Genomic DNA, 12,847 nt, shown 5'->3' on the forward strand with positions numbered 1-12,847 from the left:
ATATATAATTAAGTAAGATGTAGCATTAGACATTAGCTCATGCAGGTGAAATTTAAGTAAAGGAAATAACCACATATATATTTAAACAAGATGCAAATATAAGAAGTGATATAAGGGAGATAGAAGCAAATTGCCAATAAAACTTAAACTCTTGAATTTAAAGCAGGTAAAAGGGGAACATATATGGAAGAGCATGTAAAAATACTGAAATGATGATAATATAAATATATATTTAAAGAAAAAATATATACTGATGCAATAAGTAATGAGTTAAAAAGAAAAGAAACAGTTCATGAGTCTTTAGGGAATCACGTTAACTGATTTCCCATAAATGATTCCGACGTGGTAGTTACGTATTGCGTCATCGGTGTGGGCGTGGCTCCTGGTGTGAGCCTCTCGGGTCTGCTGACAACAACACGCGTCGTAGGCGGACCGAAGGGGGACTCACGAGCAAAGTGACAGCGGAGAAGGTTCACCAGCTATAACGTCAGGATCAACTTAATCACTACAGTTGTCTGAACACAAGATTTAAGGTTTTCTGGCAGTCAGAGAGAAAATAATATTGCTGAGTGACGGTGTCTGACTTGCGGGTGTCCGGTTTCCTCAGTCTGAGGGATTGCGATGCCCTCTGACTTTATCTCCCTTTTCAGCGGGGACCTCGACCTGAATTCTCCCAGATCCTTGTACTCAAAAGGTAAAAAAACTACTTTTTAATATTCTCTCCTATTTTGACGCTCTTGTTTAAGTGTCTACTCTAGTTGTAGTTTGTTAAATAAGTGTGTAACTTATCCACCTACCTGGTGGTAACTGTTCATGTGGTGGTGTTCAGCCCCCTCAGTGTCATTCATCTAAACTGACTCCTGCCACATGCTTGGGGATAATAGTTAAGTTTTTAATCTTTGTAGGCCTACAAAGATGCCCATGGTGTCCTTCAGCTTGTACTGTTGGTTTTGTTTCTTGGGGCAAGGTGAAGGTGTATTTTTATTTATTTATTCAGACTAGAGCCCTCAGCAGCTGCCTGCACACCGGTCAGACCAGTTTACTTTCCCCCTGCAAGCTGAAAAGCAGATCAGTCTATTTTCTGTGGGTAGTGTGAATACGCCACCAGTAATCCCTTTCCCTCCCCCGCCCCCCTGAGGCAAGACATGTGCACTACACTGCCCCTAGTGGGCCCATACATATACAATATATTGTGTCATCATCACTATGGGAGCCTGGACCAGGTGTATAATTATGTGTAATGTAGCGTGCTTATTCACAGAAAGGGTTAAAGGGAAAATGTGCCACCTTTTATGTGGATGTCCAATCAGTGTTCATGGTAAATGTATTCCATTGAAGCAATAAATTCCTCAGTGCGGGCTATATTGGCCGAGAAAGCTGAGTTCTCCTGCTCGTGGAGTCGTGCTTACCGTGCCTACATGTACCAGGATGCATTGCGTGCAAGCTTCTGACACCCAGGGGGTCCCTGTTGGCTGTATCCTCTTGCACAGCTAATGTATTTGCAGCCTCGGCTTCTCTCCGCTGCACTTCTTCGTGTACTCTGCCTCAAATAAATACGACTGAATATCTGTATCTGTATCAGCCAAAACTCAGTAAAATGCATCCTCTCCACTCTTATTTTGGGATGCCTTTTTCACTGTTGGAAACTTGGCTAGTTTGCAATACAAGTGAAGAGAAAAAGGATGTTCTGTTTTTGAGCAGCATCTAGAGCCTGCCCGCTGGCTACCCAGAGGAATTAGAACTGAAGTAGCCTGTAGTTCTTCCTTGCATCCGACTACATCACTGGCACGTCAAATGACGGCGCTGGATGCAGGAAGTACAACTGATTTAGCAGCAGGAGAAAACAGCTTTCTCGGTCAATGTAGCCCGCACTGAGGAATTTATTGTTTCAATCAATTGCATTTACCATTTACACTGATTTAGACATCCACATGAAAGGTGGCACTTTTTTTTTGCTTCAATGATGTAAAAGAGTTTACCCATTGAATAATTTCCAGTCAGACACTCTGGAGATATGCTCATTTGCATCATACCAATGTGAAAAGCAGAAACAATTATGTCTTCAAAACTTTTTTACGTGTCTTTTTAGTTAGATCCAGATATCTTTTTAGCTAACAGGGACTATCTTGGTAGGCAGTAGGCTACATCCATAATGACAGTGTGCACAGCTAGCAGCTGGAGTTTTGAAGGTATCAGCTGTTATCCTTTTTGTTTACTACAAATACAAACTGATCTATTATATATATTTACTTTATTACATTTACTGTTTGTGACCAAGCTACTCTATGTACTGAGCAAGATATATTACAGTTGAGAAATTAACGTAACTACACAGTTGTTGCACATTACTGCAGACATATCTTTAGTATTTACATACTGCAATGTTTTGTTATTTATCAGCTGATCGATGTGCACATACCGGCGTATGTATCGATGTAACGTCGGCCAGGCTCTTCTTTACAATGATGTCAGGACTTCTGAGGTGTGTTGTGTAACCACTGTACCCAGCTGTTTTGTAATTTAGGAAATAACTAAATGCTTTGCCACATCACAACATAACATTGTCTAAACAATGCACTGCATTAAAGAAAACATAGCCCCTGGTGCTTTTTGCTGTTTTCCTTCTACACATTCAGTAACTGTTTCTTCGTGCTAAGCAAGGCTAAATAGTTCTCATGCTAATCTCTGGTTCTACTAAGATGGCATTTTTTAATTGATTCTCTCATTTAACTCTTTGTAAGTAACTAAGTAAGTGTTCCTGGTTTGTGGTTCTTACACTAGTCAAGAAAAATAGTGGCCCTATTAAAGCTATTTAAGTATAATAAAACATTTTTTATTTAACTTACTTTATTATGTATTGATGCATTCAGTTTCAGCCTGTTATACTATAGGCTTTAATCATTTCTTGTGCACCACATAAATGAGCTGAAATGCATTTTGATCTATACCATTAGTTATTCGTTCTTTACCTTGTTTGCTTACTAATCACATTATTGTGTATTTGTGTCCGCACAGTCAACTCTGCTGTGTGTAAGAGGTGAAGTTAGTTTTGCATAATGCCGACACGGCCAATTCTGCCAGTTTGTCTGTAGGATTTTTAATTGGGAAAAAAAAAGCAAACACCCACTCAATCATCTGGTTCTTCAAATTATCAGTACTGACATCATACCCCACACCTGGATACATTTCTTTTGTGTTTTCTCTTTTATCAACATAATATAGAGTCAATTGTAGCAGCTTTTTATCGTACTTTATTGGGTTGTCTTGTCAGTTTTCAAAAAGTTACACTGGAAAACTAAAACATGACGAGGAATAAATATTTTTAGCATTCGTATAGTTTAGGGAATACCAAGGAAAAACTGTAACAATGGCACTGAGGGTAGGAATGCTGGTCATTCTACCTTTTGTAGTGGTGAAAGGACAGCAGGTCCTAAAATGTCTTCCCACCAGTTTCACATCAAAGGTAAAAATGTTATTGCTTTCCCGTAAATTCTATCAATCCCTGTTAACAATTGTAAGACCACAGATCTCGACATAAGTTTAGTTTTTTTCAAAGCCCGGTCAATCATTAACCCTCTGGCTGCCCTGTGTGTAAACCTGGGCTTAAATAGCACTCTATTAATATTGACTCTGCTGCTTAAAGCAAACTTAGCGCCATGCGCTTAAAAATACTTGATTGCCTTGAAAGCTTGTTGATATCTGATGGTGAAAGAAAAAATACCGTAGAGAGAAAACATAAAAAATAAATAAGGAAAAGTGTATGTGGAGTTCATAAATGTGCTGTTGCATTAGGTTATTGTCTGTTCTGCCTTAAACACACCAACATATGGACTCTGGACTCAAATCTGTAATTAGAACAGAAAATATAAAGATATTTTTCTCTTTCTGCTTTGAATATTGGCATATTTAACTCATGAGTAGCCTTGAGCTCATTGAAAGCAACATGAGGTTCAGTCTTTTGTAGTCAGAACATTCTTTAAGGTGTCTTCACCTTTTTAACATCAACCGCGACCTGTTCTGCATACTTCAGGCAGTCAGTGTATAGCTTTGCTTGGCTATTTGCCAAGTGACACAAGAACGAGCAACCACATGATCATGCTTGACATTGACGTTAATTTGCATAATGCACGCGCAGCCACTATACAACACTATCTGTTTGAGAATCTACAGTGAATGTAGATACTGGTAATAGCATCCTGCCTCAATTCTTGGAGGGTCCCTAATATTTATTGGTTTGGATTATTTGTAGCTAATAGTTGAATTTGTATTCTATTGTTTCTGTATGTTGCACTTTTGTTTGGCTTATTTGAAGCTTAAAGGATTGTACCTATTTGAAGCTAATGTACTTGCAAGATTCTTTCTGTTCGGAGTTGTATCCTCATGATTGTTTGCACTTATTGTAAGTCGCTTTGGACAAAAGCGTCAGCTAAATGAACTGTAATGTAATGTCATTTACCTTGGGTGTTTGGTACTGGCCCTCTGGCTCCTCGGTCATCTCCGTATGCTGCACTTGGATTTTGTCAAGTTCGTCATCAGGACTCTCTGTCTACAATGCCTACAGTGTAGTGTTGGCACTTGGTACTTTGTATTGTTCAAATTGGTGCTCAAGTGTTAAGCCCAGGCCGAGAAACAGTGTATTATGGCCCAAGAACCTTTTCTGTTAACCTTTTCAAGCACTCAGGAGCTTTACCTTCAGTGTTGGTTCCTAGTGGTAGTATTTTTCATCATCAAGTATTGAGATGGAGTTTCCAGTACATGATATCGCCATTTTAACAAAGCTACATACAGCTGGATTCTTGACTAATCTGAATAAGAGCTAGATTTAATTGTGGATATGTAGCCCACACACTAAAGCAGTAATATAACTAGAAAAACTCAGCCGGTCCTTTCTACTTGACAAACAGGCGTCTAGCCTTTTTGGCATATCTGGTCTTCCTTATTACCACATCTCCTTTCAATATATATTTAAATGTCACACATTCATGCAACAGTAAATCAATGCATAAGAAAATTATCAAAATATAGCATAGCTCTTATTTAAGTCTTCTTAGTTGAATCCTGCAGCAGTAAGTAATGTTAAAATAAAAGAGGAATATTTTTTTTTATTTGCTCTTATTATTGAGTCACAACCTCCTTTGCTTCTTTTAAATCTCTTTGATTAATCATTAGCACTAACCACACTTCAGTAAAAAGACTACTCAGGCTCAGGTCAAAATATCACCTCCTCTGGTATTTACTGCACACTTGTGACTTTGTTTTGACCGCGGCAAATCAATACATAAGTGGTTTAACCTGTTGAAGCTGTAGCACCTGAATCGGATACTGAAGTGTCTCTCAAGGTTAAACAATTAGTTGCATTTTAAGTTGTTTTCTTTGCTACGATTGTTAATTTAATTTCAAACATATTAGTTCCTCAGCTTCACATTTGTTGTTGTACTATATAACACTTTCTTTCCACACAAAAGCTTATGTCAGCAATTGAGTAATATGTGTGAATAATAGTAAAATATCTGAATACAACAGAAAATGTCTTAAAATATTACCCAAAATGTTGTCTAATATCCCAAAAGTATTAGCAGATAATCAGTATAGGACTCGACAATTTATTTATAAAATATCCTTAAAAAACACTTTGAATCTTAGTATTTTATTTTAATGCCAATATTGCTGTCACTTGATATCCTTGATTTACTATTTTGATTCCATTAGTACTGCAATGTGAATAAACATTTATGGATGTTTTATGCTTTACCAGAAGTGGCTTAACTTCTTTGGACCATATATTTTGAACATGAAATGTGACACAATATGTACTTTGATAGATTTTATGATCCTCAACAAAGTTATCAGCAAACCCATAAAACCTATAAAAAGTATGTTGCCCAGTTGTTCTGCTCCACCACATTCCTTTCATGAGAAGTGCTGCTAGAGCTTGTCTCCTTATATATATATATATATATATATATATATATATGTTAAAGCGGTGCGCGATCTACCCGCACTACACTCGCGATCGATCGACCTTTTGGGCACCCCTGATCTAGATAAACTACAAAGTGGAACAAGATGCCGTATATCTGCCAAACGGTACGGTTTCTGCTTTTATGTCGCCCTTTTAGGATCAATATATAATTCAGCATAGGATTTCTGTTTATAAATCTGTAGATGAAGTTGTCTTCACAGGCCAAAATAGAGCTGAAAATATGAATTTTTCTTATTTAGCTGGTTTGGTGTTGACACCGTGTCTTCCTAGTTGAAAGGAGGAGTGCAGGAGGCCATGACTGTCTGATGATTTTGCTTCCACTCACAGTGTGGAGGATCTTTTACAGTCTTATGTGAAAAGCCTAAAACACCTGTGAAATCTAACATCCACCCCTTGTGTTTCACTCCAGAACAAGATGATTCTGAACTAAGACATTAATTATTTCTAGTCTTTCCATTGGCAGAAGTTATGGTGTCAGGAGCTCATAAATGGACGGTACACACCGTGTTCCTGCCAGGGTTTTTCTTGGCTCAGAATGAGGGAAAGGTGGCACCTAGTGTGACCTATTGAACTGTCATTATAATTCTTCATAGGAAAGCAAACAAGTTTATGTACTAAACCCTAAGAACATGTATGAGGCCACATCTGTCTGCCTGCCTTTAGGAAGCAGTGACGTAAATAATCTGTAAACCAAAGAAAATGATAGTGATTTGGTGTCAGAACATGTTTTAATGATAAGATGGGTTCTATTTACAACATAGTTCATAAATAACAATATATGTTTCTAACAGTATGGTGCTTTAAATTAATACTGACAAACAATAAACCAGAACACCAGTTTCATGTAATCCAATATACCAGCCTGACAATAAGCCCTCTCTATGTGAAGCTTATCATATTCAGTTTTAGTTGAGACTGTGCCAGATAGCTGTTGCTTCAAATCTTTTTGAAGGCTGGATGTTATGGTTGTGTATTGTTTGATTGTAATTTACTGAAATAAGCTCGAAACCTCGAAACTAGTTGACCTTTAAGACCACTTATCCTCTCACTATCCCTTTTCTCATCACCCTCTTCCTTCTGCAGCAGCTGTCCTGTTGTCTTGTTAGTAATCTAAATTATGCCGTCAACGGTGTTTAGCTTCTACTTTGTTGTCATTTTTTAAAGGCATCCTGAAGTTATTCCACTGTTGCAAATACAGTTGGCACTGACACATTTAATACAACACTCTTGAACTTGAATTAGGTTTCATAATTGCCGATATGGTTAAGGCGGCACATATAATCACATTGGGTAGGGCTTTGATCTATTGCTACAGGTCTTAGGTCTCCGTTCAGAATCATCTTGTTCTGGAGTGAAACACAAGGGGTGGATGTTAGATTTCACGGGTGTTTTAGGCTTTTCACATAAGACTGTTCTGTGTGTCTTTGAAGCAAAAAGTATGAACTGCAACATGAATGCAACAACAGATTGTTTTCATTATCGAGTAATCTGCCAATGACACTTTTCTAGAATACTAGGTGACATTATCAAATGTAGAGACCGCACTCCCAAGAAGAACAAGAGCATCAGTCGTTTTAGAAAGTGGCCCAAAGGGACATACCATATGTTCCCATTCAAGTGACAAAGTGTTTGGTTTGAAAAACTGTCCAAAACCTATACAATTTACAATAATGCAAGACAAAGAAAAGCAGAACATTTTCATATTTGAGAATCTGGATCCATCAAATGTTTGGCATTTTTGCATGAAAAATTACTTGAACCATTAATCAATTAACAAAACTGGTAACCGATTAATGTTCTGTCAATCAACTAATGGATTATCCGACTGATAGTTGCAGGTTTAATTGAATTAATTTCCACTCTTTTCAACCACAGCTGCTGATTGGCTCAAAACAATTTTTTATACTTTTATACACGTTGTTCTTTGGCAAAGTTTTCAGTTTGGCCAACATTTTGGATCCGTAAAGATCCATACATTGAAGGTCCCATGTCGTGTTTGCGTTTGTATTTGACCTCTGCCATCACAAGGTCTCCTTATAGAGGCTCTTACAAGGAGGTACTTCATGACCTTCAATAATGCTGAATAGTTTTGACATGGAGTAGTCAAACAATCCATCGGGCATCCTAACATTTGTAATATCTCAATATCCTGTGTTTTCATTATATTTTCTGAGTCATCTGCTGCTTCCTGGCAGACTGGCAGGGCTGGAACAAACAGACCAATTTCCCCCTGCATCCTGTCATTGTTGGTATTCTTTCCCGCTGTCTTTATTGAAGCTACTCTTTTGATTAATACTTAACCTGAAAAGTACAAAGTGTGAGGAAGGTTTGAGGATGCCTCTTGCTTCTAAGTAGCCACTTGTGCTCCTGTTGGTAATCGGTTGATTGACACTCATTGTTGTGGAAAGGTTAGAAGAACTCCTCCATAAAACTAGAGGACAACTGCACCCTGGAAACTGAATAAAAAGAACAATCTAATTGATTTGGGTGTCTAAACCATTTCTTAACATGTTTATTAATACTGACCTATTGTTCCAATCACAGTATTAAATACATATTTCACTCTCATTTAGTTTTGAAACTAGATAACTGAGTATGTTACATAAAAAAAATGTTACAGGTATAATAACAGTATAATAAGGATATAATGCTTGAAACCATTAAGAGGCAAATCTTTACCTAAAAATAGCTGCCTACATTAAGGTCCTTTTAACCTTTGTGTGAAGTTGTCCTAGCATAGTGTAAGGTCATGTTTGCTTCCAGCCCCCACACACAGTGGAATATCTTTCTTCAGGACAAGTCAAGACATGTCAAGGTGAACTGGGTCTCTCTTTGATAGCTGTACATACATTTCTATAGATAATTGATGTCCCATGGGGCCATTTCTTTCATTTTGGCTGCCAATGTTAATTTTAATTCCTTGCCCTTTTTGAGGTCAGGCACAGTAACTTGTTACTGCTTCAGAAAATAATAATTATTGTTCATTTTAATTATTATTATTAATCCAATTCTCATTGTGTAAATCATTCTTTTAGTGCTAATGGCATTATATTGTGTCAGTAATATTTAGTCTCCATCTTGCCACTCCTTCATGCATCAGAGTTTGGCTAAATGTTTTTTTTTTAAGGGTTAAATAAGACGTCATAAGCCGAGATGATGTTAATTTCTCAGCAAGTCACAACCTGCTTAAATAGACAAAATAAAACTGCTCATATATAGCTAGCTTATAGGCTAGCTGCATTTAAAATTCCTTCCAACAGGAGCTTTGTGGTTACATTTGAACTTGATCAGACAATAGACTGTAACAGCAATCTCGCCCAAATCGACCCGTGGTGGTGACACCAACATGAGTTCTTCCTTCTTGTTCACTAAACAGTCTAACAGAGGCCAGAACAACTTCATTCAGTCTTGTGGTAGTGGCATTTGCTGATTCTTGACCAGTCCACTGTTGAGTTTCCTGACTAATCAGTAGACATTCCAGATCCTTATTTAGACTTAATGCCAAATCGTCTTAAGTAATTAATGTCTGAACAGTGTACAGTAGGCTCAGTCTAGCTCTGGAAGGTGAGCTTCAGGGACACATTGTCAGAAATCTGGAAATGAAACTTTGGAAATGAGGACATAAATACTGTCAGAGCAAGTTAAGGTTTTGCCAGGACTAAGTAAACCTGCAGATCCTGCTGCTGTGATTGCTTCTCAGTTTACAAAATGCTGGCGTTTCTAGTCCTACATTCGTACACTTTACTGTTCTAATGTGAATTTCTGAGTGCCTCAGACCTTTCCAGTCTACACTAATGTTGACCCAATGCCAGCTATGGACTGGAGCTTTTGAGTTTTTATCCAGATCATCTGCTCAAATATGAGTTATTGCGTTAACAGTCACTTTGCCAGTTCCCTGTTTATGTATGCTTTAAGCCAGGGGTGTCAAACATGCGGCCCGGGGGCCAAAACCGGCCCACCAGAGGGTCCGCGGGATGACTTTGCAAAGTGTAAAAATTAGTTGTTTTGATCATAAAGTAAAATACTGTTCCAGATACCTGTGACAAAATGTTTTGTGCCTTTGACCCAGCCATCAACCTGTTTTCCTTCAGCTTCACCATGTTATGTTCCATGTTACCTGGCTATGTTTTTAAAGGAATAGTTATACATTTCAGTGAAAGCTAAATTCTCATTTGCTTTCTAGCGGGGGATGGGGGGGGGGGGGGTGGATGACACTCTCATGTCTGTACAGTAAAAAATAAATCTACCACTTTGCTCAACACAAAGACTGGAAAATGGGGAAAAACTAGCCTTGCTCTGTCCAAAGGTAACACAATCAGTATACCAGCACCTCTCGAGCTCATTAATTAACCTGTCATGTATCGCTTGTTCAATCCACACAAAGACGACATTTTGCCATTTCACATGGGGCCATAACATTTCTTGGCTGGGAGCAGTAACTTCCTGGAGTCTCAGCTGGTTGCCTGCAACAAACAAGATGCAACACTTTAATTAGTGAGTTTTAGAGGTGCTGGTAGATGTTTTTATTCCTTTCAGACAGAGCCAAACTGGCTGTTTGGATAATGGTGTCTTGTAATCCCTTGTGGGTTCGGCTAAATGTTTAGCATGAAATGGAAATGAAAACTAAATAACAAAAAAAATGAAACTATTTTGCGGACTGTGAGTAATTTATAAATTAAGTTTTGCTTTTGATTTCTTTCCAGGTTCAGACTAAATGTGGTTAGCATGGCAGCTTGTTGATGTCTCACTGTCGATGAGTGTGTGTGTGTATGCGCTGTTGCTAAATGCTCTTCCTGTTGCCTCAGCCGGACAGAAACGCCTGTGTTGGCACACAAAACGTTTTGTAGAACTATAGTGTAAGTTCTTAGTGTGTGTGGTGTGCGTGTGTGTGTGTGTGTGTGTGTGTGTGTGCGTGTGTGTGTGTGTAAATAGGCAGTCATTTGAGGAACCTCCGGTCACCAGTTTGACCTGGTTTCATTGGAAGTGTTTTGTAGACATTTAGTACGTTCCAGCCTCTCTGTATAAGCATGGCATTTCTTTCGGGAGTGTGCATGTGTGTGTGAGCGTGCGTGTGTGTGTTGTCTTCTGTAAATAGTTTGAATTCCTCTGCTTTTTTGAAGTCACGCTTTCATGTTAAGCCCAGTGTTGGTTTCATTTTTCCACCGGTAAACACAGAGCCAAAGGCAGATGTTTTGCATCCAGAATCTGATTATATTTCTCCCAGTTGTATTCACTTCCAAATTTCCCCGTTGTGGGACTAATAAAGGATTTCTGAGTCTGAAACAACACAGTAATTTGACTGCACTGCTGTGAGGATGATAAATACGACTAAACACCTACTTTGTTTTCAAACCTGACCTGTAGTGGTGTTTGGCCCTCACAGGAGCCTTGGACTGTTTTGTAAAGACAGGATAGTGGTGGGTGTTTGTTGTAAACTGATGCCTGGAGGTCGTTCCTGGTCACTTCAGGATTAACTGGACTGAAAGAGCGACATGTCACAAACTAGTGTGACACAAATAACTTGGCCTGATTGAAGCCTGGCCGACCTTCACTTTTTCAAATGACTGTGTACAAAGAATATAATGAGGGACTTTTTCAAAAAGCTGTGAGAACTCAAAGATTATAGTGATTGCCGAAATGAATAGCCAGAATAAAATAATATTTACATTTGTCTTTTCATTTGAGGATTGACCTTGGCTAATTAAAAGCTGCAGCCACACATTCTTCACTATAGCTGCTGCAGTATGAGCACATCACTTTAAAGGCAGCTGAACTCCTCATTTGTCACAGCCATTCTTCGCTTTGGTGTTTCTTTACCCTGAATTGTAGTCTGACGTGTAGCTTGGACCAGGTCCAATGTAAATTTGCAGCTCGACCTTTTCACAGGGAATATGAATTCATATTGTGAGCCTTGTTTGATCTGTATACTTTTCCTTTCTTTTGTTCACAGTGATCCAGTGGATTCACCTTTTTTTTTAGTTCTCTTGTAAGATTATCACCGGCCTAAGCAGCCTTAAATGATTGGACAGTAAGATCAGCACGAGGTTGTTAATATTGGCCTATGGTCAGTCATTCAAGTCTGAAAAACAAAATAGTTTTTAAGATAATATCATAATATACAATCAAAAATGTGTGGCTGTGATGTTACTGTAGCTACTAGTATTAAACAAGTACAGGAGCATCACACAATGCACAGTAACTGTGATTTCACACATCCTCTCTGCTGAAATGATGGTTTCAGGCTCCATACTAAGTGCAATGACGACACCTCCAGTTATAATGGCTGCTATTGTGCAGTAGGCTGTAGAGGAACCACTGTAGGACTATGATTACAACATATCTGAGTCAACTTGTCTGATGTAAGCATTTATGATTGACGGGCTCTGGAGTCAAAATGAAAAGTATGTGACCTGTTTCACGTGTAGCTGTCAGCTGATATTATATGAGTCAAATACAGTTGGTATAAGTTATTAGTTTATGGGGAATAAAGAATGTAGATCAAACACTTAGGCGGTAGGAAAAATACTGTATGTAGAGCTTTATTTATTACTAAAATACGACCCCACCAGCCCTTGTTATCTGTATTTACCAACAATAAAATTGTATTAAGCCTTCCATGCTCACCTCGAATAATATAATATATATATATATAATATATAATATAATATAATATAATATAATTAAAATACACATATTGATCACTTTTACTGCTGTAACACTTTATGATAAGAGTTTGTCCAAATAACGCAACATCAGAGGAATGACATGATAACATTCATTAATTGTATGAACTTTCAAGAATTCATGTGGCACAATATTTACAAATGTTTAAGGTATGTGTAAGTTAATATAGTATTAATTTAT

General features: G+C 38.1%; 1 protein-coding gene across 1 annotated transcript in view; it reads left to right on the forward strand.

The window, feature by feature from the left end:
- Positions 1-421: 421 nt before the first annotated feature.
- Positions 422-12,847, forward strand: part of nfat5b (nuclear factor of activated T cells 5b) — a 34,126-nt gene continuing 21,700 nt past the window's right edge. Inside the window, 1 exon segment of the mRNA XM_029456604.1 lies at positions 422-694. Coding sequence (XP_029312464.1) covers positions 622-694 — 73 coding nt within the window. The 5' untranslated portion in view covers positions 422-621.

This window comes from Cottoperca gobio, chromosome 3, assembly GCF_900634415.1.
Source record: "Cottoperca gobio chromosome 3, fCotGob3.1, whole genome shotgun sequence".
Lineage (NCBI taxonomy): Eukaryota > Metazoa > Chordata > Actinopteri > Perciformes > Bovichtidae > Cottoperca > Cottoperca gobio.